Source organism: Diachasmimorpha longicaudata, chromosome 9 (assembly GCF_034640455.1).
Source record: "Diachasmimorpha longicaudata isolate KC_UGA_2023 chromosome 9, iyDiaLong2, whole genome shotgun sequence".
Taxonomy (NCBI): domain Eukaryota; kingdom Metazoa; phylum Arthropoda; class Insecta; order Hymenoptera; family Braconidae; genus Diachasmimorpha; species Diachasmimorpha longicaudata.
In genome coordinates this window covers 6,932,202-6,959,495 of record NC_087233.1, presented here as the reverse complement: position 1 = coordinate 6,959,495, position 27,294 = coordinate 6,932,202, and the positions used below count along the sequence as shown (strand labels likewise).

The following is a 27,294-nucleotide window of genomic DNA, read 5'->3' as shown; positions in this document are numbered from 1 at the left end:
TTATTCGATTGGACTTTTAATCAACATACACATTGTGTCGTTATCTGTTGTGCTTCGAACTTGTACTTGACCTGTGACTGTTTGATCACGAGGTTCTGTTGACCTACTATTTTTATGTCACAAGAATTCCATACTGACTATTCGTGAATGGATCAGAAAGACTTTCTTGTCTTCTTCTGAACACGTGGACAGCTATCTGCAAAGGAACATGATCTATCAGGCGACCGACATTCAGGAGCTCTTGAAAAATCAAAATTAATGCCAGGGAACTCCCGGCAAGTTGTTTATGTCCATTAAAAAATGCTAACGTTCTTCCTAAAAATAAATAACACACAAAGAAAGGTCAGACTCACCTCTGGGAAGTGCTTTCCCCCCCGCCTCTTCGTATCCCACGTTCCAGCGATTTTTCTCCAAGAGTTTCTTCCACGCAAGAGTCTCAGGACTTCCCACATCTGCCTCTAGAACCCGTCCACCCTCGTACTTAAACCCCACAGGAACATTGAACAGGAGAACCTGTCGGGCGACTGGAACTCCAATGGTATCATGAATAAAATACTTCAGTTCCCCGACTGTCACGTCCTCAGGAACATTCACGAACTTCAGCTTGTTGAGGTGCCATTCGATATCAACTCTTCGTTTCTGATCGACAATTTTTTTATTCCCTATCACCACATTCCTGGGGCACCTCCAGTTCTTGTGATTGAGATTCTGAAAATTATCGAAGAACGCTATCCATTCCAGATAACTCGCCAGGAACTCCAGCTCCACGTCCAAATCTTCATTCCTCGCTTTGTAGGGCATCACCTCGCACCCGGACTGATAGTTCAGGGCGAAGTACCACTTGTTGTCGTCGATTATAACTGTATTTTTCGCCGAAAACTCCGGGAATTTTTTCCAGACGAACTCCACAGGTTTCAAGTGAACAGAACCCGACTGAGAGGTTGTCACTGTCATCATCTCTTCGAAGGACAGGTGAAAAGCTATTTTGTAATTTTCGTCGTTGATGATCCCCATCTCTCGGAGAGCCTCCGACGAATCCTCGCGGGTCATGTCGGACCAGATGACGATGTCATAGTGACGATACACTCGGGTCAGCAGCTGGGACAGATGCGGACGTCTCGCTTTGAGGGAGGGGAATGACGGGACGTCGGGATCGCAGAGGGTGTACCCGAGATCGAGGATCAGGAGCTTCTTGCCGTCCCTCAGGGGGCTCAGCACTTCAACGTCCCATTTTTCTGCATTTCTCGTCATCTCGGAGGCGTAGAGTTCCGGGCTCACGAGGTCCAGGAGTTCAATTTCGTTTTTCAGCTTGTCTTTCTCGACGAACGTCAGGGTTTTGCTGAGCCTGTGACCCGGTGGGCCCTCTCTTCCATGGTAGGGCAGCTCAGGGATTGGGGATGAGGAGAGGAGGTGGAGGGTTATGTGGGGGTCGGATGAAAGAGAACTCATGGCCACCTCATCTTCAATTGTGGTCGCTGCAGTTGGGGGAATTTATAGATCAGGATTTTGAAATGGAATGCAGTCATGTAAATGGTCTTGCACAAACCTCTTTCAAACGATTTGATGTTCTGCTTGCCTATCAGAACTTGGTTGGACATCCACTGGTTATGATCGAAGATATCCAGGTTGATAAGCTTCGAAACCAAAGTCAGATATTCAGCGACTCTCAATAATTCAGTTCTGCCATTCGGACTGGAACTCTCGCGATGCCTCGTCGTACTCAGTCCCGCCGTCCTGTTCAGGGCGTAATTCCTCCAATTGTCGTCGAATATTATCGTATTCTTGATGGAATACCTCGGGAACTTCTTCCAGATCAAGTCCAGAGCCTTTACGTATATGTAGTCATCGAATTTCCAACTGAAGACGGGAACCATGCAGTCTCTCTCGAGACAGAACGCAATTTTGTAATTCGGATTTCCGAGGAGTTCCAAGGATTTGATTCTGGTTTCCGTGAATTCCCCGGTCATGGCTGACCACAGGACGATGTCGTAGTTCTCGTAGACAATTTTCATCATGTCGTCTAAGAAATCCCGAGGAGTTCCCTCGTAACAGGTGAGGGTGTAATCCACGTCGAGAACAAGAAGCTTTTTGTCACTCCTCAGAGGGTTCAGAATTTTTATCTCGAAGTTCTCCAGAATGTTGTCGATTCCGCGTAAAACATCTTCGGAATTTTCAATCTCCAGGTCCTCGAATCGGTCTCCGTCGTAAATGTGAATCACATTCTTGGGAAAATTTTTATTTGCGTTCCCACTCATCGCGGTTATTTTAATTTTCGTTTCAACTGGGCAAAATTTTTTGTACGAAGGTCTGTGAATATTTAGCTTAACGATGGATCCTCACATTACAGTGGTGAGAGACTTTCCTTATGACTGGGAATTCTTATCGTGAGAATGACTTTCCCGGAAAGGACGTGTCAGTGTTAGAACGGGGTTTACGTTTTTCTGGAGCTCGATTTGGGAGGAATTGTGGATAATACAGATCATCTTGATTTGCGTAAAGACGACAACAATTGTGTACGTAAAAAAGCATAATTATTTATCAGTCAGTCATCGTCTTACACATCGTCTTTATACAGCACAATTGAACGAGACGAAGAATAGTGTTCATTCGAGGAATAAATGGTAGTACATAATAGGTTAAATAAGTAACACATGATCGAGTAAATTACATCTTAAGCTTCTCCTCCTGGGCCAGCAGCTGATTTTTGATCTTCTGCAGCAGTTCTTTCTTCACTGAATCAGGGACTAGACTTCGTGCTGTGGAGGTGACTGTGGCTAGCAGAAGGTCATAAGTTATGTCGTGCCCATTCTCTTTGATCAAGTCCTTGCAGATGATCTTCACTTGATCTCTCCATCCACATTCCACCAATCGTCTACGCAAGAGCTCTTTGAGCCTAGAAATGTATTTATTTATTGAATTCATTTGTTAATTAAAATTTATCTCTTGGCTCAATGAAACGTCACACGAGCCAGACGTAAAATAATTCAATACAAAAATTTTCCACGAAAAGTTCTACTGAATCCAACCCTTTGCCAAATGAGTACCCAATACTTTTCTAACAATTATTTCATGCCAAACTCACCCATCACGATCTCCAACCATCACTAGTCGTTGATGAGGTGCAGCTTTCATCTTGAGTTGCTATAATTCGTCTCTAACAATCACCAAAAAACTGAACTCCCCTCACGATTCGTTTATTGGCAAAGTAACAATTGTCCAGAATATTCTCAGCAATTCGCAAGAGTTCGCAAACATCAACAAACAAGAATGACGCCATCTTGGATTGGAGACAATGGGGAATATCCACTTACCTACACATGGTTATCAACATTGATGAAACACTGGCACTGCGATCGGTGTGTAATATTAGATCATCAGTTATGCCCCTAGAGTCCATCAAGTTCATGGTGCATCCGACGATCAGCAGAAGGAAATTTGTCCGTCGGCGTTCGTTAGTGTAAACTTTTAGTATAATTAACCAAAAAACGTGACAAAAATGTTGATCAAAGTCAAGGTATTGTGGACAAGGGGTGAAATAAATTCTTGTGATATATATCATTGACTGACGAGTATTTTTTTCGTTTCAGACACTGACAGGGAAAGAGGTAACAACTCAAATTTATCGTAATAATGAGCCCGCGAGCCGGTGAAAAAAATGATCAGTCATGTCACTGGGATTCGGCATTCTCCAGGCGATTGAATAATTGAGAGTCGATTGTCTGATTGTTGAACTGTAGGTTCGACTGATGCTTTTGTTGTTATTGCAGATCGAAATCGATATCGAACCTACCGACAAAGTAGAGAGGATCAAGGAAAGAGTAGAAGAAAAGGAAGGCATTCCTCCACAGCAGCAGAGGTTAATCTTTTCGGGAAAACAAATGTAAGATTTTACGATTGCTTTTACAATTCGGGAGTGAATAACTTCCTTTGGAGAGTGGAGAAACATTCACGAAAGAGAGGTTAGGATATTGATGTATATAGGAAAGTCAGTTGAAGTTCAAGTTCACTGACCTCTTTCTGTCATTAGAAATTTTAGTCACAGCTATTTTTACGTATTCCAATTTTAAGTTCATTTGTTGGATGTTCAATGAAAAACATCAGGAAAAAATGTGTAAAACCCTTTTCCAAAAATATTAATCCCCATAAATAAACTGCCCTGAGGAATAATTATTAAACATATTCATCCCCTGGCTCTCAATTTCTCCCTAGGAATGATGAAAAAACAGCTCAGGATTACAAAGTCCAAGGCGGTTCTGTCCTGCACTTGGTACTCGCGTTGAGAGGTGGTTTCTAATACCAAAAAAAAATTAAATACGCGATTTTGGTCCCATAATCGTCTTCATCAACGACCAACAACTGCTAGCAGATTAAATTGGAAGGGAATGAGTCATAAATCGTTGGGAATACTTCAGCAGAGACTCAATACGTCATATGTTGGACATATTCATTGAGATCAAGAACTTTGCAACTTAACTTCGAAATAAATGGATTAAATTGTTTGATTAAATATAATGACTACTTCGCTTATTGTATTCAACATTCACTGAAACTTTCACGAATTAATAGATATTAAAAATACATAAATGTTTAAAATAAATAATAAATGAGGAATAATAGTTGAAGTTAGTTAAGTATCAAATTTATTTTAAGTAAATAATTTTTTCCAATTGAAAAAAATTAAAGTTCTTTAATTTGTGTGGTGATAATTATTTATTCATCAGGGAGATAATATAGATTACTTTGATTTGTTAACATCAACTATACCTACGTACAAAAAATGCCATTATCCACTTGTTTTATTTAACTTTATTGCAGCTATTATCCTATTACGTCGTTATTACAATGATCAATTTTATTTCGATCATAACTATTTTTCTCGTCACTATTACTCTGGTACAATGAAGTGCGTAATTGTCACATAAATTAAGGCTTTTAATGTCACAATGCGTAATTGTCACATAAAGTAAGCGCTGATAATGGAGTCTACAATGCGATCGATGTCGTAAGGCATTTTTCAAACCCCAATCGGACTCATTTTGTTTCACTGGATCATTTCAACGTCATTTTACGCTGCACTGCATTTAATATCAATTAAAAATAGGGCGATTAGTATTCTCAGTGAAAATTGGGGATTCAAAAATTGCAAAATAAATGTCAAACAAATAAAATGAATAACCGAGACGTTATTAACAATTTAATTTCGCAATGTTTTTTGAAGGAGATGATTGGTGGAAGGATTATCATGGTTAATTATCATGTTGTAATTTCCTTCTACATTTTTTAAACAAGTTTTTTCCGCGTGTAAAAGGCTTTTCCCATGGACGGATCGCCTTAACGTGCATCGGGGAAGAAAATCCAGTGCACTTCACACACAATAACGAATGTTATTTTCCATCCTGACAGTACCCGATTGACAAATGTATTTAACTTCACGAATTGTTTAATTAAATTATACATGTGCTCCCGCCATACACCCGTAGATTTTGATAATGCGTGGATTAAAATACTGTAGAAAGACGACTAGAATATTTCACGATTGATTTATCCCTATATAAATCATCTTACACATAATATGAAATTCATATGTACGAAAGCTTGTGATTTTATTTAGCACAGCCGAGAGACCCTCGAAGCGAATCAAATGGAGGCTCCTATTGCGTTTTATCTACAGCCCTTCGTAATCGGATAAGTTTTAATCTCGCAGGATCTCGGAGGAAAAAATCCGAAGAATATTTAAGCGCGAAGACTTATGTCAGTGAAATTATGAAGTGAAAAAAATACGCGTTCAATATTTTCCACCAAATTTTCATGTTTCATCAGCTAAAAAAATCATGCAACAATCAATTAGTCAACTCATCAACACAATTAAGTTACCGGCGATTTTGAAACTTCAGTGCGACCCCCCGTCAACGTCATAAATTAATAATCGTCATGTTATGCTCTCACGATCATGAAAAAAATCTTGAATTTACGAATTCACTCCTTTTTTCGGACTCCGATGCCTCTGGATCGTCTTTTGCCATTGCATGTTATGTTTTAATCTCATATGACGACGCAGGTCGGTTCTACGACTGAGAGTGGTGTGACATAGGATGCAGGTTGTCTGGTTCCGATGCACTTCTAGGTGCTGGGTCAGCGATGCGAGGTGCTTGTAAACACTTCCGCAGAGACTGCAAGAAAAACGCCCTGGACCCTGCACCACCACCAGACCAGTTGTATCGCCAACATGCTTCCGTTTTCGTCCCACCCCCCCTGCAACACATTAACAGGCTCACGTGACCCCCGGGCTATTTGTTTAACTGTACAATTATGGTCTGTTTATCAGGGGGACTATAGGACCAATGACGATGAGAAATTATTTATCTGAATTCAACAAAATTGGTTTTAGCCATCGAAAATTGAGACGGAAACATGGGACAATCTTCTGCCACGAATTCTCAGACTTGGAGAATGCCGCCATCTTGCATCGATAGGAGGTTCCAAGATGGCCAGTCTTGGGACCCCCTAAGATCGAGTCTGTAAAAGGGACAAATCAAGTAAACGATAGAATGCTGACAAATGCGATAATTATCAATGTTTTTCTCAAAATGGTGACCTGAGCTTTTTTTGTAGTAAAATAATTGCGATCGCTGTGACAGAAGGAGTGATAGTATCCATTCAGTTGAAGGATAGATGTAATTTGAAGAGGGAAGGACACACGTTCAGGTAGTTTTTTTGTTCATAATTTTCAAAACTTTATTCACACACATGTTTACTTACATATATTTTTTCTGCTATAAGTCAAACATGGGATTACGTTATTTACGATATATTAGGGTTCATCTCTCCGTTATCTTCCTCCATGAGACAAGCAAATTGAACTGGCAAACCGATATTATCATTGATAACAATGTACCAGTGACTCCCGGAATGCGCAATATCATTTTGTTTATTATCCACATAAATTTCTTTGGCGAATAAAATAATATTTGCACTTTGTGGTGTGACAGAACGAAACCATCCGTGTTTGGCAATAATTCAGGCTATAATATATATATATATATATTATCGTACACATATATATTTATTATAGATAGACTATCATTTCTTTTTTCTTGTTAAAATTTTTTCTATTTATTTGAAGGCCTGGCTGAGGTCGACGTTAATTTTAACTTTAAATCCAATAGAACGTCGATATTTAATTAATTCATTGACATAAACGTACACACTAGTGATTCAAAATACACAACTGATGGTCAAATAATCATCAAAACAAATAAATAAAGAACAATCAGCAGAATTTCGATAAATCTCTGAATGATGGAGTGCACCCACTCGATTGAAAGAAAAGGGAAATCAATCTCCATGTGAAATAAATTATTACACAATTTATTCTCGACGCAGGGAAAAATCTTATAGGCGTTGTCTCACTGCAATTATCCCATAAAGGATTTGTCAATATTTGATTATGTTTTCACAAGATTAACAATTTTTTCGCGCTTGATTTTACAATTTCAGGGGTCAATCGGACATCCTTACGAACTTCACAATTCTGCTTATAAGATTTTTATAACGTACTCATTAGGAAATAAACTCCTATATTATCCAATTTTCTTTTTGGCAAATCTAGACTTACACCTATAGTTCGAGTATATATGTTTGATTTTGTAATTAGAAAATTTGGTGGGTTCATTTCTCAACTCTTAACGATTAATTACATAGAAATTATATTGACGAGATGAAGGATCATTTGGCTTCGATGATAATTACACGTGGGGTTCAATCGTACAGTTTTTCCATAGGACGTTTACATAGATTTTATTTCATTTAACAATCTGAGGGAAATAATTTTTTTATGTAAAAAAATTTTCTCTGGGACTCTATTTTGTTTGAGCTATAAAAAGCGATGGCCATCACATGATTCTGTATAGAAATTTGCATTTTTTATCCAAAATCACCAGGTTAATTGTCACCTGGAGTTTCATACACAATCACCCTACATAAATGTCCTATAGACCGTGTCCACGATCTCTCCACATGTCTATAATCGATGAATAAAAAATATAATTAAATGAAATGACTAATGGCCTACACTACTGGCAGTTAACCCAAAATAAACCATTGACTAGCAATGAAAATATGGCAATTAAATTATGAAAATTCACGGAGCCATTCAAATATTACGTCACACGATAGGGAGAAAGGAATCTGAAGCGGGTGACGATGAATTTTAACAGAAAAATCTAGTGGTGTTCTGGAAATTGGGTTGATGTTCTATTTCAAGTCTATTAATCCTTTTTCCACTTGACTAAAATTGAAGAAAACCCAGTAGACGACCGTAATATCTGAATAGCCCCCTCTCCTCGTCAATGAAATAAAATAAAAAATGCACATTCCTCCTGACATTACCTTAAGTACTCGAAATAAACCGAAAGTATGACTAGATGAATTTAATCAATAATAGTCAAATTTCGATAGCCCATAAATTCTTGGTTGATTCTTTGGTTATAAAATATTTTATGCTGATATATTATAATTATTCACACGCGTTACCAACCGATAAAAATCGTCAATAATCATCTGGTGTAATAATAATGTACACTTAATACATACATACATATACACAATTATCATTGGTAATGTGTATAAGTGACTAGTGTGAGACGATAATAATCTACCAACATTTTATCGGAATTAAAATGTCCATTGAACTCTCATCAATGCTCAATAATGTTGACAATAGTTAACTGGCAATTACGAGTGATTGCATAATTTTGTTTTTCCTGCGATTATTGGCATTAAGGAATGGGACTTGACGTTATTCTCTCAACGCTGCTCTCCCTAATTCTTATCGTTGTAAATGTTGCATTGCTATCCGGACAGGCTGTATTTGTATTCTGTTGAGTTATAGCTGTTGCAGCGACAGGTAATTGCGATGAATTACGTATATTATCTGTTGTACCAAATCCCAACCATCCGTGTCGATTCTTTAAATGACGTTTCATGTGAGTTGTACGGCTCAGTACTTTGTGGCATACTGGACACTGGGTTGTCCCTTTATGCATATTCATGTGTTTATACATTGAGTCTCGATTCCAAAATGATTTACCACAGAGTTTGCAAGAATGCGACGGTTGCTCGACCACCACTGTACGTGAATCTAAATCAAATAAATTATTTCATGCTAATTTTTTACATTTTTTTTTCGTTTTGTTGGTTTTAATGTGAACGTTGATTCAGTTTATTTTCTGACTTGATATTTTTTTTTTCAATGAAAATCTCCACGAACGATTAATCAATCTTTCAATGCCGAGTGAATTTATTTCATTTACTCAGTTTGTACATTATTGTTCATAAACTATCGCTCTTTCACACTCACATTCACACACAATGAGAGTAATGAATGTACAAATTAAAGGAGAAGTTGTAATCAAACAAACACTTATGTCGATAGCAAAATAATTACAAAACTGTGCTCGTCGGTGATATTACTTGTAGTCGGTTGTTGATTCATGTTTATTTATGATTCTATGGGCAATCATGCTACACTCCAGGAGCATTTATTTTTAATAAACGCATACGTAACAGTTTTATTAAAGTGGTTCATGCAATACTTCAAACGATTTAATACTATTTTTAATTCGAGGTGAGGCTCGGCGGGGAAAAAAATACTTTTGATTATTTGAGGAAAATTCGAAAGTGGCTTTCACTACGATTTTTCCTCGAAGAATGCAAAAGTTTTTTTCTTCCTGAGGAACCTCTCCTCAATGTGAGTCTTTGACACTGGAAGAAAGATATCACAAAAAAGCAGAAGAGTCACGCGTACCTACCACACTCTCAACAAAAAAAAATATAATTTTTTTTCTCATGAGTCATTGCAATTTGTGCTTTCTCTGTCAACAAAAAATAATTTTTTGGTTGTTATGTAACGAGTGAACCGACAATCATAGAATTCCTCAATTTGGTCCCCGCTTTTGCACGGGTTAATGGATGGAAATAACGTTGATTACTCAACAAATTTTCGTTCAATGTAAAATCATTAATTTTTCAATATAAATGGCGGAAAATTATCTTACGAATAAGTTAATATCGAAGTGAATAATTACGGTCTCTAAGAAGCATTTTTATTCACACTTACAGCAATATTCGAGATACAATGTGAGGCTCTGATCTTCGGGCCGAAGATAAGAATGTTTACGTACATATTTGCCTGAAATTTGGACTTAATTATGTGACAGTGGAAAAAGAAACGAGAGAGAGACGCGAACTGACACAGTGTGGCTTGACGATGAATGATTATCTAGAGGAATTATTTTTAAAAAATATAAAAAAATTGTTTTCAATACTGTAGCCAAGAATATAAAACTATAATTTATCGCTGAAGATATCCAAGTGGTGGTCAGGCCCTGAGTTAATGACGTCGACTACTCCCCGAACGTTAATTAAATTAATTTTTCATGTAGTTGAGATCAGTTCGTCCTATGAAAGGTCACTATTCCTTTAAAAAATGACTTAAAAGTACAAATAGTCTTAACGATGGACAGATAAATATAAAACCAGAGACAGATAAAAAAATCTAAAACCTCTCGCCCAACCCAAACCGCGCCACCAGGATATCCTCACCAATTATTTATTCGAAAACATTGAACACGAAAATAAGTAACAAAATGGCGTGCCAACACCGCCGGCAGTTACCCAAATCACCCAAAAATAGGAACTCATGGTAAACTCGAAAAATTGAATAATCTTACAATTCTCATTTCGTAAAATTACACTAGACCTCCCAATCACTAGAATTTTCTATAGTACATAAACACCATAAGACCATCATGAGAGGACAAACATCACTGGATTTCGTAGTTCATTAAAATTCAAAATATACATTTTTGCAAAATCACAATTTGAAATCTCCATCGTTTGCATTGAAATAAAATCAACGCCAAACGATTATCAATCCTGTTCATGTTCCTGCTCATTAAATTCATTGTTTATTTCAATACTCAGCTGTTTAATCGAGGGGAAATATAATATTTTATTTTTTGAACTGCATCTTCTTTGGTCATTTCACTCCATGTATGTTTAACAAATGACACCGCATCGTGTACTTGCGCGTGAATACAGCACGACATATTGGACATACTGTATCTCCTCTGTGAATACTACGATGATGTGCTAGTGAGTCACCACGTGTGTAGATTTTTCCACAAACATCACAAACCCATCGTGTACCATCCTCGTGATGATGTCGAGGTCTTCGTCTTTCATAACCGTGAGTGGTGTGGTGAGATGGACGAAGGCACGATTCGGTATTTGATTCTGCGCACACAATCCAAAGTGTTTCCCATACACACACAGCCTCAATGTTTGTTTTTAATTAACTGTTGATTGCTTAATTCTCCTCTATTTATCGGTCATAACTCTATGGTTTCAGAGAGTGAGATTTTTGCATAATAGGCAACTACTGGAATATCGTCTTTGCTACTTATGTTAAGAATTATTAATGTAAGTAATTCCCCATTACCACTACCTAAGCCTCTAACCAGAAAATAACCATTCATCTGATCGTAAAATTTATCGGAATTATAACGTTTTTTTTTTCTGTATGGATATACCAAGGTTTCAATCTTTACATAAAATTTGGGGTTTGCGGATGGACCAGGGAGATCCCAGTGAGGGATTTTAAACGAGAAAAATACTTTGGTGACGTACCAGTAGCTAAATTCACATTTTATCACGCTGCACCAAAAAGTAATTTTTTAACGCTCTCTCCGCACCCTGTCATCAATAAAATCATTCGATTCGCGTGGGGAACGTATTTATCTAGCTCGTAAAAGCCCGCGAAAAATATTTTAACACTATAAACTGTTGATAATATTCTCCCGAGTCGGCCAAAGCTAATGAAAATTTCCTACGTCTTTCTATAATTTTTTTTCGCACACGATCCCAAAAATCTGAACCAGTAAATCGGCCCTTAGAGTCTGCCTATAAACTAATCGCTTTGAAGGAACTAAAAACAAAAATTTCACTGTAAAAACTCAAAGAATACTTTTATTATCTGAATAATTATGAGAATATGAAGTAATAGAAAACCATAAAACATAACTCATCATAATTATGGCACAGAGTGTCTTTAAACTCTAAAAAAAATTAATCCTCAATCTTCCTGCCAACTTTACAATTACTTATATACAAAACATCGTCAGACAATCTCAAAAAATTGAGCATTATGAACAGCGAGAGATATCTCCCACGAAACAAACGAATTTAAATGCAGATCAATCACATCACGTCAATTACCATCTGACGTACGACAGCTAGAGTATTACTCCGGTTTTTTTTTTTTCAATAATTAATGATTTTATCAGTCTACATATGTACATTTCATACGATAATTACCCTGAAATTTACAACGGTACTCAACTATTTCAAGTGACAGTAGTATTGAGTAGCCGAGTATGTTTACTTTGTACTTAGATATTCGTTTGCAGAAAACGCCCAATCGATTGAGATAAAAATTAAAAGTTCGTTGTACACAAATATTACTGACATTTTAATAATATCATGGCATCTTATAATTGTCAAGTAAAAAAAATCGTGCTGAGCCTCCGAAGGGTTCCCAGTCAGCAATGAGACGTATTAAAAAATTTCTATGAGCTCAGGATTAAAAAATCTAGCACTCAGATGATACCAACCCCCCTGAACCCGTGAAAAATAGACCGAGTTATACAGAGAGGAATTTCTGAAAAAAATCCAGTGCCGGCACTGAAAATTTTATCGACTCAAACGTGAATTACTTTCAAAATTCTGGGACATTAGATTTTTTTTCCAGGACTAGCACTAGAATTTTGACAGAAAATTCCTCTCCGTGTACTCTGGTAAATCCTTCCCGCAACTGTCATGAAACCTCCAAGTAGATTAATTAAAAAATATCCTGATTCTTTCGTAATACAGTGACCTAAGCTCAAAATCGCCAGAGAACTGACCAACGAAATTACCTATATAAATTTATAATTTCGCCGTATTGTCACTCAGACCTGCACAATAGATAGCCTCTTGACATTCCGTTAATTTCACGTTACCATTAGCCCCAGAATATAAATTTTCAAAAATAAATCAAAATGTTCCACGGAGAAAAAAAGTGACCGTTAAAATTATCAAACAAGTTACGTAACCGTGAATCAAAATATATTTTTAGTATTTATTTCCCTCTGTCTCTTCAAAAAACCGCAAAACCAGATGGTTTTCTATCACAAATAACAGAAACAATTTTCCAACCGCAGTATTTCGTTGAAAATCTATAAATTTTCCCGTCATCCCCTTTTTCTCTTCGTGTACAAATAATAATTGTAATAATTTCCATCTTGTGGGTATTAGTTTAAATAATTAACAGTACGGCATTGGGGCAGGTTGGTGCTACGGAGGTGGAATATGAGGGATATCCCGGAGTTCATGGAATTCCGCGAAACATGGCCATCGACAAAGACAGGCATTGCAGGCCCAACATTTGAAGCGTGTCTGCCTAAGTTTTCCACGTGACGTAAATACTCCTCGTCGTTTGCAGTGTACACAGACTTTTCCATGGCCATTTGCTTTGCTGAGGCTATGAGGTTGACCGGATACATACGTTATTCCTCCTGGAGAAAATTGGGCCAAATATGTTCTTCTGTTAGTGATAACTGACAACTTAGAGTATTTTTGGTTTTTTTTTTGTTCTTTAAATTTTTTTTTTACTGTGAAAATTCATGCAGGAAACCATTAGTTAATTCGTGTTTCTCATTCGTTTGTTTTTGCTCAGATTGAAATAGTTTGTTCACTCCTTTTGTGTAATGACCAGATCCCAGCACCAACCCGTAGCCGTAAGCCAGCGTAAATCTCTGCGACCAATACCCACAACTTAAGCATTGCCAGGTGCTTGTTCAATGTGCTCGCCTCGTTTTATTTATCGCATTACCATTAGTGTTATCACTGCTGTCACTTCACTTCGGCTTTTCATATAATCATGTTGATTTTTAATCTACTGGGCTGGGTCTATGGATATCTGGGAGAAACAGTATTGAATGATTCATTGTGATGGAATGCTATTTGAAGTTGCCAAATAGTATTCTATCTGAATAAATTATTCAGATACTAACTCGTTTACCACATGACCATTCCCAACCAACAAATTGTTTAAAAAAATTAACCCAGCTTCGTCTACATACGATAATTTTGCCAAAAATATACATAATCATGAACTCTCTTAATTTCATACTGAGAAAAATGAATTTGATATACATCCATACAGATAAATTATTCAAACAACTAGACATGGATTTTCCAATTTTATAAAATTTAAATTCATCTTATTTTTTTCCAAATATGGTCGCTACGTGAACAATAGTTCGTTGTCTCTTTTACTGAATGGTTATCACTTTTGTTCCTCACTTACCTCCAACAGCTTGTGTTAACTAATCGATTGAAACAATACCATGGCAGATAGAAAATTCAATCTTCCTCGTAGATAATAAATTTCCGTATTTTGTTCTTTTCATGCGAAAATATATTCGGTTAAAACCACCACCGCCTTCACCAAACCAGTGCCGCACTTATTTTCATAGTAAATATTGCGCATATTTGTGATAATAATAAATTATTCAAAGAACGAAATAATATGTATCAGTAGAAAAGTAAAATATCGTCCGGAGAAAATTAAATAATTTTCTCAGATTTTTTTTTTCACTTGGTTAGATCAGGTGAGAAAAGAATAGGGGGAAAATAGTCACTGAAAAATCGTAGATAAAGGAAGATCGATGATTGTCGGCCACACATACAGCACTTGGCAATGCTCACTAGCATGTCTACAACATCCAAAAACCTACACCTGAAAGTGCCTCTTAAACCCGCAAAATTCTATCAAGAGTATTCAATATTCAGAAAAATTATAATGGCTCAGAGAAAGTAAAATCATGCACTCTGTCCATTGATAAATAAATAAATAAATACAGTTGTCAAATGATGAGTTGGAGAGGGGAGATGTTTTCTGTGAGTTTTTGTATCGGATTAATCAGAAAGAATCACCTTGATGTATCCAGCACATTCTCACATTCATGACTTTACGATCATTGTTTTCCAAGACCGACGAGTCTCTCCCGATCGCAAGACCATTGTCATTCGTTTGAAAATATATCTTGGAAAACATTGACGTCACAGATGATTTTCTACATTTTTTTTTTCGCATGTCAAGAGAGATAACAGGGGGTAGTCTTGAGGATGTGAAGTGTCAGATCAATTGGGTCGTTACATAATTTATTTATCTTAAAAAATTATGAAATACAATAATTTAGTGAGAGGTTCCTCATCATCAGGAACTCGTTAATTATTCATAATTTTTTAAAATAAAAAAATACGTATTTAATATTTTTACTTTGACTTTCATTTTTAGCAAGAAAAAATTATTAAAAAATCCCAATTGCTTGAGAATTCACCGGAAGATATGTCAGTGTTTTTATAATGCAAAGCTACGCAGGCTACTGTACCTTCAGAAATAATTCCATTTGCGATAGAAACAGTAGGTCCCGGTGTTAATGAAGTGAACCCAGTGAACTAATTATTTTCATCGTCTCAGAATAATCAGGGGATTGAGGTTTTTCATACACAGGACGTAATCTGCCCCCTTCAATGCCTTTCACATGTGATGATATCGAAAGTTAAAGGGCAATTGTACTTTGAAATTTTTTTCGACTGACAAATTGGGGGGTTTAATTGAGGGGTAATTAAACCGGTCAGGGGCTCGTTCGAGCCACGTCCTCCGTGAGGGGACTAATTTTTTTTGGTGAAGTGAATTTAGGGGGAGGGGGGGCAGCAGCATGAGGCATGATACGAAATATTCGAGAGGGAGAATGAATGAGTTATGGATTTTTTATGCTTACTCACCCTGCGCTGAATCTTGGGCTAATCTCTCGCCGGATGTACTTGGCTTTGAGAGTAAGTGACCTTTAATGAAGTAGAAAAACATTTTGTCAAGAAATGAACAGTGAATTGTTCTTAAAAGTGCATTAGAAAATTCATTTCAAAACGAACTGTACAAGTGCTACCGATATTAACTAATATCTCAATAAATATTGACTCCAACTGTATTATTCACTATTTGAATAGTGAATAATATTGATAACATCATTTTTCAGGGCTCATCAGCACTCATGATTAATACTTTTCATTCCTGAATTAAAAATATATTTTTCAAATAACTCGAAATGATCCACTACTAAAATAATCACTACTACTCTATCAGAATCAAACGACTAATAAATACTTTTTTATCGAAGAATAAAAAAAATATAAAAATTCTCCAAAGATCCACTGGTTTCGAAAATATCTTTCAAGTGAAAAAAAAAAACAAGAAAAATTTGAAAAAAAAAATTTCTCCACACATAATAACCCAGGAACGAAAAAAAAATGATGATACAATCAATTCCAAGTCAGGAGTGATATTGAGATAATTACCCAAATCAGTCGATGACTTCGGATCTGATGCATCAGGCCCTGATTGATTAGTGTAAAATGTTTGGCTAATATCAGGCTTACGATCATCATCAGCATTTGAAAATGTGTCCTCTAATTTGTTCGATCCATCCCCTGTGCTCTGCTCCTCGTAACTGCAACTGCTTCCATCCTGCTCCAAGTACTCTGGCATTTCCAACTTCAAGTTTGGCATTAGGGGAATAATTTCGATGGGATCGGCTCCTGGGGTATTTCCGTGGTCTGTTGTTTTGTCATCAATGTCTTTTGCGGCACTCGAACTGCTTGCTGATAATTTTTCAGCGTTTGACGTTGTGTCACGAAATTTTCGTCGTTTTGTGGGCGGTGTGTCTGGATTTACATCCACTGCGTGGTATGGCAGGGGGGAGGAGGGTGATTTGTTGCCTTTGTTGTTGACCATGGGCTTGCCAGATGCATTCTGAAGCTGAACCTCGGGCTCGTTGGGAATTTCAACATCCTCCTGGGAGTAGGAGAGTTAAAAAATAATGGGGCTGTCCATTATGGGGAGTTTACTACTTAGTTGTATTTAGAAGAAGGAAAATTATCATTTTATCAATAAAATGACATTACAAAAATATATAATTACCTCAGCAATGCTTTCTGAATCCTTTCCAGTCCCATCGGTCAATCCCTGAACAGCTAACAACTCTGCAGTTGTCAAAAAACTGGACAGCTGTTCTTGAACTACGTTAACCTCCCCCTGATACATAAAATCCACTAAAGCGGCCAAGTCATCGAACTTGACGTTCCTAAAAATTATCACTGGGTGCTGGCATGGGTTCTCCTGAAAAAAAACATCAGAAAGGTTCACCAATCATCAACAGCAAGATAATGAGGAGAATTTCCAACCTTCTTCCCATTATATTTTGAAAAACAAGTGCCGATTTGAAAAAAAACTTTTAAATTAATTGGTCGCCTTCTGTCATAATTACAAGGCAAGAATTCCCCATCAGGCTTAATTAACCCATTCATTTGCCTCCAATAAACAATTTATTTCAATTAAAAAAAAAAATTAGCTCCTCAAAAAATTTTTGAAGCTCATAAAACCCTTCAGATACTCTTGTCCTTAATCTATCTAATTTAGACATCGTCTCTACTTCAATCCCCCAAAAAAAATCGTCGGACAAGTTCCTCCAGCTGTCCCAAGTGGGCTAATTCACCGGGCGCCGATGAACAAAATTAAAAAATAAGTCTCAAGCGTCCCCTCTCTCCTCCCCAACTTACTTTAAATAAATCACGAAAATACGTGCTGCACGCCGACAGCAGCATCTTATGCGCCCTGATGCGTTTGCCCTCGCAGCTGAGTGTGACATCAACGAGATCCTCATCGCTGCGTAGTGTATCAAAAGCACATGTAATGTGCTTGAGATAATTATTCCACCTGAGTGAAAATTGTTGACTGGAGCCCATGACGAATATTCTGCGAACAAGACTCCCGATTAATCAAGAAAAAAATGAGGGCATTTGTCCCTAAAAAAATTCCTCACCAAACGAGAGAAAAAAAATCCATACTTGTTTCAACTAAGAAGAGAAAAAAAAATGTACCTTTTCTGAGATCTCACAATTCACTAGTAGGTCCAGCTGTCCAGTCGTTTCCCTCAACTCCGAGAAATTCCCCAAAAATGAATTACTATCAAATTAACACTGTTAATTCCCCAAAAAAACCACGTGATCACCGAATTTAATTACGATTATTGCGTGCACAATTGCCTCACAGGGCCCAGAAACTGTAAACAGTGATACCGAAGTGGGATATCATGGCACCGCTTCATAAATCCCTGATTTTTCGATAACGCTGGCCGAACACTCACTAACTTCACGATTTCCACTGTATCACATTACCGAGACAACCGAAATTAGTGAATTGTAGAATTATTTTAGAGGACTGTAATGCTTTTTAAAAGATGAAATGTACGGGTGAGTGACAGCTGGTAGCCATTTTCCTTCGAGGAAAACGCGTAGGATGCGCAAAAGAAGCCGTACTTCGTCCGAAGCCACGCACATTCGGTCGCTGGAGGGAGGGGGATAATGGAGGATTCACAATGGAGGCGACGGGAATGCCGGGGACTAAAATCAAATGGAGTTTTTTGTCGGTTTTGGTATTGATTTTTTTGTTTGGGACTGTTGACATATCCGGGGGGTAGAGAGCCAGATGTTTTGTTGAGATAATTCTTGATTTATCTGGTACCTCCCACATGAATTAATAATAAAGTATTGGTTTTAATTAGTGGGCTTGGCCTCGCAGAATCTTATATATTCAAATAAACCCTAAGTTTATTGCAAATATGTACAAAAAATTTACAGCAGTGTCATGTGGATTTTCAGTCTTCAGTCCGAAGGCTTCATGAACTTTATCCTCTTGCATTGCCGTCCTCCTCTATTTCCGTCTGAAGAAAATCGTTTTTTCCTATTTCTATTCTTATTCTTCTTCGAGGGATTATACGATTTGAAGTGCTCCGCCATTTGTGTCTCGGATACGTCTTCCTCCTTAAGTTTCTCCAGCTTCTCACGTTCTTCGTTTAACTCGGCTTCTATGAGTTTCTCAATTTCTGGGTTCATTCCTTGGAAACTCAAACGTCCTTCGATCAATTTTTCGCAGTGCAAAAAACTTGGCTCGATGAGGTATTTCCCTCTGTAAAGGGGAGATAAACATGAAATGAAGAGGAAGAATTTATGAGAGTGGTATTGAAATTCCAGGAAAATTTTAATTGATTATGGAACAACCGACATTACAAATGTCTACGTGCTCATATTTTTTATTCCTAAATTTTTTCTGCTGCATTCCTTGGAGAGAATGCCAGATATTTTCCTGAATTTTTTTTTCATGTGTGATCCATCGCTGGAAACTTACGATTCTTTTTTCAGTCTCGTCGTCAATTGGCTCTCAAAATACTCCTCACCCTCAGTTTGAAATAACTGCTGTTCAACCTTTTCCTTCGTCCGCTTCATGAACTAATGGAAAATAAAATATATAAAAGACGAGTGCGAGTAGAACTGAACTAGACATTATTGAATTGGTATTTTTTTAATCAAAAGGAGGTAAACGACCATAAAAAGCTAAAATAGTCGATAAAAGGTAATTTAAGTGAAAATAAAACTGAAAATTTTATTTTAATCATAAATCAATGTAGTTAAACAAACAAGTCATTAATCTCTCCAATGTCAGAATAAATTGAAAAAATATGTAATACATTAACCAAAAATGAAAGAGAACACGTCTTCTGCTTTCTAACCTCTAAAACTTACCTTCATCTCCAAAATGCTCTTCGACAGTTTCATTTTCTCTATTTCCCTCCCCGTCATGATTGCCTCGCAAAAACCTGTGCACGGCAGGCTCTTCTGAAGAATACAAATTTGGATTTGTTGACTAAAAGAATGAAGTCAACAAATTCACTTGTAAAATATCATACGCACTTCACGAGTGTCAACAAAAGATAAAAGCTGTTTCTATCATCGCGACGCGAGTCCCAGGGGCGGGTGGGGGATTGGGGGGAGAAATCAAAAAGGAAAAACCGCGTTCGAGTGACGACTGTCCAGCAATAAACAATACTGTTATTTTGTTTTATCTCGACACTCAACAGTAAAAGTATGTTTATCTCACCATTCGTCATTTTATTGTAGAAAAATAATTATTCTGGTAAATTCAGGTGCCTTAGTGTAATAATTTCGGAAATGTGTTGAGATATTAACCTTAAAACTCACGCAGAATACTTCAGTATATAATTCTTATCCTATTTATGTTTTTTTTATTAAGTTAATTGTTATTTTAATGATTCAGGTTGACCTGGAGGAAAATAATTGTGATGGGAGAGGGAAAACCGCTGGGTTGGAGTCCATTTATTTACGGAGGTGTTGCCTCGATTATCGCAGAGCTAGGTGAGAATTCAGGAATTTATCCATTAATCATTAATTACCCTATGATATCTATGCTAATTAAAAATAGAGAACTTTCGATGGGTCGGGAGTGGAGCGAGATCCATCCGACAAGTTCGAGGTCATATTTTTTCTGATGATCTGCTAATGGAAGTTAAAAACCTGCGAATAAAAATTTTTCATAAATGTCATCAGGTACTTTTCCACTGGACACCACAAAAACAAGGCTCCAAATTCAGGGACAAAAATTAGACAAGAAACATGCGACCTTGAGGTACTCTGGCATGACAGATGCACTAGTCCAAATTTCTAGGCAGGAGGGATTTAAATCGTTGTACTGTGGGTGAGTGATCTTAAAATTAATTATCACTGTCTCCCATAATTTATTTCCTCTACGTGTTGGGAATGTGCACTATTTTTACACTATATCTGCGCAAATACACTTGCACTAGATTATACGAATGAATATTCTGCCGATTGACTTGGTCTCAAGCCGTTGTGTCTAGGCATTTTTTTATTGTTATCCCAGGTAATTAAAAAATGACGCTTACGCGGTGACTGAGCTTAATTCGTGTTGTTGATTTGCGTTGAGTTCGGCTCAATAAACCGATGATCGGGTTCCGGGACTGGGCTTCTCCACGGTTATCCCTGCCTATATGTTGCACTGTTAGCGGAAAGGGTTTTGCAAATTTTCTGGGCCCTCCACACGTGTAAAATTCTATTTTCTACAAGAATTCTTCGACATCATTTTCCAAACGTTTTTTCGAACCTAAAATTGTTCACGTAATTTTCCTCACGCGTGTAGAGCTCAACAAACTTTGTACAATTTCCAAACGATCGATTTCCACCGATTTTTCACTCACATTGAGGATGAGCAATGATCATTGATCAACCGTTGACCATCAGTCTCCCTCACAACCGCAGACTCACTGCACTTTAAAATTGAATGAAAAATTGCGTTTTATTTTTCTGCACCGAATAACTTCGTTCACTTTCCCGTGCAAAAAGAAAAATTGTTGAGAAATTTCTCCTTTTTGTTTCTCGTTATTTCCCACCCTAGGATCAGCTCGGCAATACTGAGGCAGGCGACGTACGGAACAATAAAGTTCGGCACATACTACTCAATTAAACAACTGGCAACTGAAAAATGGGGAACCGATGATTTAGTGCTTATAAATGTTGTATGCGCTGCAATAGCTGGATCTATATCGAGCGCTATTGCTAATCCAACTGATGTGGTGAAAGTTCGTATGCAAGTCAGTGGTAATGAGACTAATCTTTCATTATATGGTTGCTTCCACGACGTTTATCAACATGAAGGTGTACGCGGTTTATGGCGGGTAAAATTACTTAATCAAATCGTTAATGGGATTCATTTATTGTTGGAGGATAATTAGTGTATCCTAACAATCGCTTCGTTATTTATTTTTTTGACACACACTGGGTGTCGGGGTGTGCGTATGTGTGGTGAATTTTGTACTGCGATTTCGCTTTCGAAAATGGAATATGTTTTCCCTCGGGAAAATTCACTCCTGCCCTTTATTTAATTATATTAAAAGGTGGAAGAAAATGTTTGAAAATTATTTGTGACCAATCCCTTTATCGCGGCATAAATCAGGCTTCTGAATCATAAGAAAATTATTTCACGCTCAAAAATAAAGGAAATCGCACTATAAAATCTCAGTTATTCCTAAATATCGATCACTGAATTATCGACGCGAATTTCCAATTAATTTTCGGCAGGGGGTAGGACCCACCGCTCAGAGGGCGGCGATCATAGCTGCGGTGGAGCTTCCAATATACGATTTCACGAAGCAACAACTGATCTCACGAATTGGCGATGGGGTCGCCAATCACTTTATGTGAGTAGATATTTCCGGGCGACAACACAAGATTTTTTTACTAATTGTTTTAGTTGTAAAACACGAATTTTTCTTCTACTCAGTTCCAGTACCACAGCTAGTATGGCAAGTGCCATAGCTTCCACCCCGATAGACGTCATTCGAGTGAGTTATGACAAAAAAATAAATTTATCCTTTGGGATTGTTAATACCAACGCAATTATTTTCTCCCCTAGACGCGATTGATGAACCAAAGGCGGACGTTTACCTCCAGTAGTGCTTTATGTCCACACCTTTACAAAGGAAGTATAGACTGCTTCATCAAGGTGAATGTTCTCATCAATTTAAATCAAATTAATTATGATTAAGTGATCAAATTTGAATTCTTATGGTCAATTAATTCTATGAACAGACCTGTACAAACGAAGGATTTTTCGCCCTGTACAAAGGCTTCGTCCCGACGTTTCTACGAATGGGACCTTGGAACATCATATTCTTCATCACCTATGAACAATTGAAAAAATTACCTCTACTGTAAACAAATGTTATTGTCTAAGTGTGAAGAAGTGAGGGTACCTGTTGAGAGAGTAACTTATCAAAAAATGTATTTAATACTAATAAAAGGACGTACGTAATGTTAGACAACACCTGTTGTGTAAAAAATAATACGTTTTATTTTCTTCAACCAATTATACCTTTAGAATTTCAAATCGATATCCTTCATTTTCTCCAAACAATAATATGATATTTAGTACGATGAAAATTTTACCCTCATCATTCCTAATCACAGCTCCAGACGATTATTCTCCGATCGTTACCCCCGGTTATTATTTTTTTATTGTCGATGGTGGTTGTTATTGCCGTTAATGGTCCTGGAAAATTGGCAAATTTCAAGTCTTTGCGATCGCTCACTTCAAATTCTCAATAAAAAATCAAACAAATTAGAAAAATCCAATTGCATACCATCATGGCAGAATTTTTTCGCCAAGAAAGTTGCTTCCTGTGAGTCCCACAGATTGACATTGCCCTTGTCATCTCCAACGAGTAAAATTGAGCCCGACCAACTGAGAACCATTGGTCCATCCTCCAACAAAGTACTATATATTCGAGTGCTCGTTTCAGCATCGAAAACATTTACTGTTTTGTCATTTGTACAAGCAATGATGTTTTTGGACTCTGAGTCGAAGGTTGTAGCTGTTACTTTCCCTCCATATCCTTGACAAAGTCGCCCCCATGAAATTGCATATAAAATTGTGCATAAATGTTTCATTTGTGTATTGTCTCACCTTTGATAGAAAATTCCAGATCATAAGTCTCCATATTCCAGATGCAAATTTCCCCATCTTCAGTTCCAGATGCCAACAATCGTTCATCTCTGAATAAAATCACATGAGAACGCGTGCAAAACTCTTTTATATCTTTTTTAAAATAAAAATAAATTGTACCTTGAAATACTGAGGCACGTGATCTTGGACTCATGATCCAACTGGGCAATGAGGCTCTCCTGGAGCTTAATCTTTAACCCCGAAACATAGCTGTGCCATATTTTAACAGTGCAATCCCACGATCCGGAAACGATGATGTTCCTGGAGGGACTCCACGCTAAACTAGAAACCGCGTCCTCGTGACCAGTGAGAACATCGATTATTCTTCCGAATTCCACATCGTAAAAAATCCTGATTCATTAAAGGATTCAACAATAATTATCATCCCTCCGTTATTATCGATCTTATCATATCATTTCAAACCTCCCTTAACACTCACAGACTATTATCCCAAGAGCCAACGACGAGCACATTCTGTCCACTCTTCGTCTGATAGAAAATACAGGAAGAGAGGGGTAAATTCGAAAGGGATATGCTCCTGGTGAGTTTTTGGTTCGTCAGGGAGTATATCTTCAGAACTCCATCGTGCCCGACTGAAGCAATATCACTGCCATCGCCGTTCATCTGAATGATCGTGGATATCGTCTCCTTGTGGGAGGGAAATACCACCGATTGACTCAACTCAAATATCGGAGTCTCTTTACTGAATCCTTAAAAAAATAATTCTTTTAAAATCACACAATTGAGAGAACTAGGTAATTAAAATATTGATTAAATAATTCAGTACGTTTTCCCCCGGTCACGATAACCGGACAGCTAAGTGGTGTATCACAGGATAAACTTCCGGTGGAGGGAAATCGGCTCGGATGTGGCAGAGTAAAAACTTGCTTAGGAATTTGTCCAAATTCCATTATTTGGACTTCCATACCGTGACGATCGTTTATGTCTTGTATTGTGTCTAGATCCACCGCTCCCTCATAACATAAATGGAAAAACACTAGAAACGTTAATTAAAAATTATGATGGATGCACGGGCACGTCATATGAAATAGAGGTGTGCGAATTAAATTTAATCGAATACTGAAATTAAATTTAGAATCCGAGTGTTTTTAATGCGAATGGGGGAAAAATTTGAATTTGTCGAATCGTTTGAATATTTACACACCTCTAGTGTCTAATAATCACATGCAAAATTGAGTCATTAGTACCATTATCGGCCTTCTCGGCTTCTACCCCTCTCTGTTTATATCCGAATATAAGATCAATCCAGTGGTGGAGGTTCTGTGACACGTAATCACTCTCTAGAGCGTTTCTCAACTTTTGTACGAAGTCGGCGGGTCCTTGAAAGAGAGAAATCATCCGGTAAAATAAAATTCTAATTTTTCCTGAACGATATTCTTAAACAAATCTCACGTTCATTTCCAAAATTAACTAAGTACAGAATTACCTTCAGCCCATGGTGGCAACTGGACGTCCCCGACTTTCTCCCCGTTGTATCGATATCCAAAATCAATTCCATACTTGTTCACCAGGAAATCCCCACCATTTGTGGTATCATAGAACTCGGGCACTAGCTCTTTAAAGTCAGACATATTCGCCAATACATTTTTCCAGACGTCAGCCACACTGTCAGGTTTTTAACTCTCGTTAACGTTTCGTCAAACAGTAAACAGTATTTCTGCGGAGTTTCATATGAAAGCAGCCATGGAGATGCTTTTCCAGCGGAGAATTCAGAATTTATCAAGCGATTTGCACACGGAAAAGTTCATAGATTAACGCGGAGAATTTTATTACGAGTCTTACGATTTTTTTTCATGCAAATGGGCGACAAGATTTTTATATCGAATTCTCCATTTCTCATTCTATGAAGCGTTTCCTGTGCTTTGTTAACGCAAAGCCCCGTATAATTGTACCTAAAAATCTGGAGACCATGTGCAGCCCATTTCTAATAATATTTTAAGCCCTGATGCTGTTCATCAACCACTTACTTGTTGAACATCCGATCAGGATGGTCGAATCGTCCGTTTTGAAGGCAAAGCATGTACTGAGGGTATTTCCGGACTAAATAGAATAATACGAAGCCAGGGGCACTGTAGTGGGAGCCGTACAGAAATTTGTTATTTGACATTTCCAGATATCTTTCCTAAAGAAATATGAAATTATTTTTTCTATTTTCTCACAAACAGACGAATATTTACATGTACCTTTAACCGTTCTAGTCGCTCAGGTTCTAGAGCTCCAATAGGTTTTGTGAGATCTCTATAATTTTTTGGGTCATTCAAGTCTAGATCCGGAGACGAGTAGTCCTGGAGGATCCAGGGCATCACTGGATATTGAGTTAAATCGTGAAAAGTTCGATCTGCGAGACTATAAATCGGAAACTTGAATGAATAGAAAAGAGAAATTAATAACAAAAAAATCCATAAAAAGTGCAGAATGCTACCTACCTATTAACATACAAAAGATAATCATAATTAGAAAGTCCCCGATTTTGCCACTGAATAGTCATTTGATTCTGTGGCACTGTTTCCAACTGCAGGGCGGACTGTCTCATCAAATTATCGTACAATCTGTTGCGATCCTCCTGATTCTTCACAGACAGAAATAAACACTCGACTGTACCCTCCGGCAATTTCAACCACTTTATCTCCAACCCCACTTGGCGCAGGAGAAAACGACGTTTTAGAACACTTTTAACCGCTTTCAGATTGATCTTGAGAACTGGATGTTGATCCAGGTTATTGTACGGTTGAAAATAAATTCTCGAATTGGTCAGTAATACTCTCCCGGGATTGACTATCAGCGGCTGAATTTTGTTCGCCTGCACTTCGAAAATTATATTCTCGTACAGGTCCTCGAGCCAAGAGGTGTCGAATGAGAATCGCGATTGTCTTGAGTGAACTATTGTCATTATCATCGCATTATGTTCGGCAGTGGGCAGTGTAGCAGCTCTCAATAGCTGCATAATCTGGGGGAGGCAGTCTTCAGGATTCGCGTAATTGAATGATATGTAAAATCGTGCCCTCTTATGCACAAATTTGTAAGGCTCCAGTATATTTCCTTTCAACATCTCCGTGTACTGTTTGCAAACAGCGGACAGAACACCTCCTATTTCCCTGATAGTTGTACTCTCAACTGACACAACTTCCTTGAACTGCAGCTTCAGGAGCGGCCAGTTTATGTCTTTATTGACAAACACCAGGGACTTGGAGCACAATTTTAATCTTCCGTCCATCCACTGGCTTTCCTCCTTGTCTGAATCACCATCCAGCTTCATTCTGACACTGTAATCTTCGAAGAATATCTCGCCGGGCTCCAGGAGGAGCATTGTGAACCTAGAGGAATTTTTTTGTTCACTTTCTTGGAGGTGGGAATGTTGGGAGATTAATCGCTACTTCAGAAATATCTGGAATTTGTAAGGGCCTAGAGAATTCTATTGGATTTTGTTCAAATTAAACGTTGTGATTACAACAACAAATAATAAACATTCTGTAAATTCTCTAGCTCCTCCAACGAAACCTCAAAAAAAATTTTTCATCTAGGATTACCTTTCTTTTTCCATTTTATCCAATTAAACGAACAGAACCTCATTCGTGTCTCAATTCCCTCTGCAATAATTCGTTATTATTCTGATAGAGGTATGACTCATTGTCGAGATCTTCCTGTATCGCCAGTATTTTCCTTTATTATTGACAACCTGACGTTTATGATGTCCACATTGAGGTTATGTTACTCGGATCTTCTTATTGTAAAAAAGC

General features: G+C 37.5%; 7 protein-coding genes and 1 long non-coding RNA gene across 18 annotated transcripts; 3 read left to right on the top strand and 5 right to left on the bottom strand.

The window, feature by feature from the left end:
- Positions 1-56: 56 nt before the first annotated feature.
- LOC135165960 (uncharacterized) lies at positions 57-2,360 on the bottom strand. Of its 2 annotated transcripts, none has more exons than XM_064127808.1 (3): positions 1,547-2,360; positions 354-1,475; positions 57-196 (listed from the first exon to the last, which is right to left on the bottom strand). In XM_064127808.1, the coding sequence occupies exons 1-3, from the start codon at positions 2,253-2,255 to the stop codon at positions 153-155; spliced, it is 1,875 nt and encodes a 624-aa protein (XP_063983878.1). In that variant the 5' UTR covers positions 2,256-2,360; the 3' UTR covers positions 57-152. The 2 variants fall into 2 exon arrangements, with proteins under 2 accessions (XP_063983878.1, XP_063983877.1); XM_064127807.1 differs by having other exon boundaries at positions 101-240.
- Positions 2,361-2,509: 149 nt separating this feature from the next.
- Positions 2,510-3,281, bottom strand: LOC135165974 (transcription and mRNA export factor ENY2). Its single transcript, XM_064127832.1, has 2 exons — positions 3,083-3,281; positions 2,510-2,893 (listed from the first exon to the last, which is right to left on the bottom strand). Exons 1-2 carry the CDS (start codon positions 3,130-3,132, stop codon positions 2,665-2,667), a joined length of 279 nt encoding a protein of 92 aa, XP_063983902.1. The 5' UTR covers positions 3,133-3,281; the 3' UTR covers positions 2,510-2,664.
- Positions 3,282-3,367: 86 nt separating this feature from the next.
- On the top strand, positions 3,368-4,622 carry LOC135165975 (NEDD8). Its single transcript, XM_064127833.1, has 4 exons — positions 3,368-3,514; positions 3,588-3,605; positions 3,768-3,880; positions 4,210-4,622. Exons 1-4 carry the CDS (start codon positions 3,497-3,499, stop codon positions 4,292-4,294), a joined length of 234 nt encoding a protein of 77 aa, XP_063983903.1. The 5' UTR covers positions 3,368-3,496; the 3' UTR covers positions 4,295-4,622.
- Positions 4,623-4,790: 168 nt separating this feature from the next.
- Positions 4,791-18,579, bottom strand: LOC135165967 (protein bric-a-brac 2-like). Of its 8 annotated transcripts, none has more exons than XM_064127816.1 (6): positions 18,043-18,579; positions 17,722-17,917; positions 17,084-17,281; positions 16,462-16,957; positions 15,892-15,951; positions 4,791-6,252 (listed from the first exon to the last, which is right to left on the bottom strand). In XM_064127816.1, exons 2-6 carry the CDS (start codon positions 17,905-17,907, stop codon positions 5,969-5,971), a joined length of 1,224 nt encoding a protein of 407 aa, XP_063983886.1. In that variant the 5' UTR covers positions 17,908-17,917; positions 18,043-18,579; the 3' UTR covers positions 4,791-5,968. The 8 variants fall into 8 exon arrangements, with proteins under 8 accessions (XP_063983886.1, XP_063983891.1, XP_063983885.1 ...); XM_064127821.1 differs by having other exon boundaries at positions 16,543-16,957; XM_064127815.1 differs by lacking the exon at positions 4,791-6,252 and adding an exon at positions 6,710-9,139.
- Positions 11,039-13,524, top strand: LOC135165977 (uncharacterized). Its single transcript, XR_010299610.1, has 3 exons — positions 11,039-11,341; positions 11,411-11,481; positions 13,386-13,524. It is a non-coding gene; the product is annotated as an uncharacterized LOC135165977 (long non-coding RNA).
- A 136-nt stretch (positions 18,580-18,715) lies between the features above and the next one.
- Positions 18,716-20,570, bottom strand: LOC135165973 (M-phase phosphoprotein 6). The gene is made up of 3 exons (XM_064127831.1): positions 19,744-20,570; positions 19,349-19,449; positions 18,716-19,129 (listed from the first exon to the last, which is right to left on the bottom strand). The coding sequence occupies exons 1-3, from the start codon at positions 19,798-19,800 to the stop codon at positions 18,826-18,828; spliced, it is 462 nt and encodes a 153-aa protein (XP_063983901.1). The 5' UTR covers positions 19,801-20,570; the 3' UTR covers positions 18,716-18,825.
- Positions 19,981-22,871, top strand: LOC135165971 (mitochondrial uncoupling protein Bmcp). Of its 3 annotated transcripts, none has more exons than XM_064127826.1 (8): positions 19,981-20,083; positions 20,276-20,373; positions 20,566-20,713; positions 21,431-21,710; positions 22,114-22,232; positions 22,316-22,376; positions 22,448-22,537; positions 22,624-22,871. In XM_064127826.1, exons 2-8 carry the CDS (start codon positions 20,301-20,303, stop codon positions 22,747-22,749), a joined length of 897 nt encoding a protein of 298 aa, XP_063983896.1. In that variant the 5' UTR covers positions 19,981-20,083; positions 20,276-20,300; the 3' UTR covers positions 22,750-22,871. The 3 variants fall into 3 exon arrangements, with proteins under 3 accessions (XP_063983896.1, XP_063983898.1, XP_063983897.1); XM_064127828.1 differs by lacking the exon at positions 19,981-20,083 and adding an exon at positions 20,101-20,134; XM_064127827.1 differs by lacking the exon at positions 19,981-20,083 and adding an exon at positions 20,122-20,212.
- Positions 22,863-27,253, bottom strand: LOC135165957 (protein FAN-like). The gene is made up of 12 exons (XM_064127801.1): positions 27,085-27,253; positions 25,984-26,871; positions 25,741-25,903; positions 25,525-25,679; positions 24,984-25,162; positions 24,745-24,876; positions 24,324-24,533; positions 23,976-24,246; positions 23,657-23,887; positions 23,498-23,586; positions 23,175-23,426; positions 22,863-23,083 (listed from the first exon to the last, which is right to left on the bottom strand). Exons 1-12 carry the CDS (start codon positions 27,096-27,098, stop codon positions 22,992-22,994), a joined length of 2,676 nt encoding a protein of 891 aa, XP_063983871.1. The 5' UTR covers positions 27,099-27,253; the 3' UTR covers positions 22,863-22,991.
- Positions 27,254-27,294: the final 41 nt, after the last annotated feature.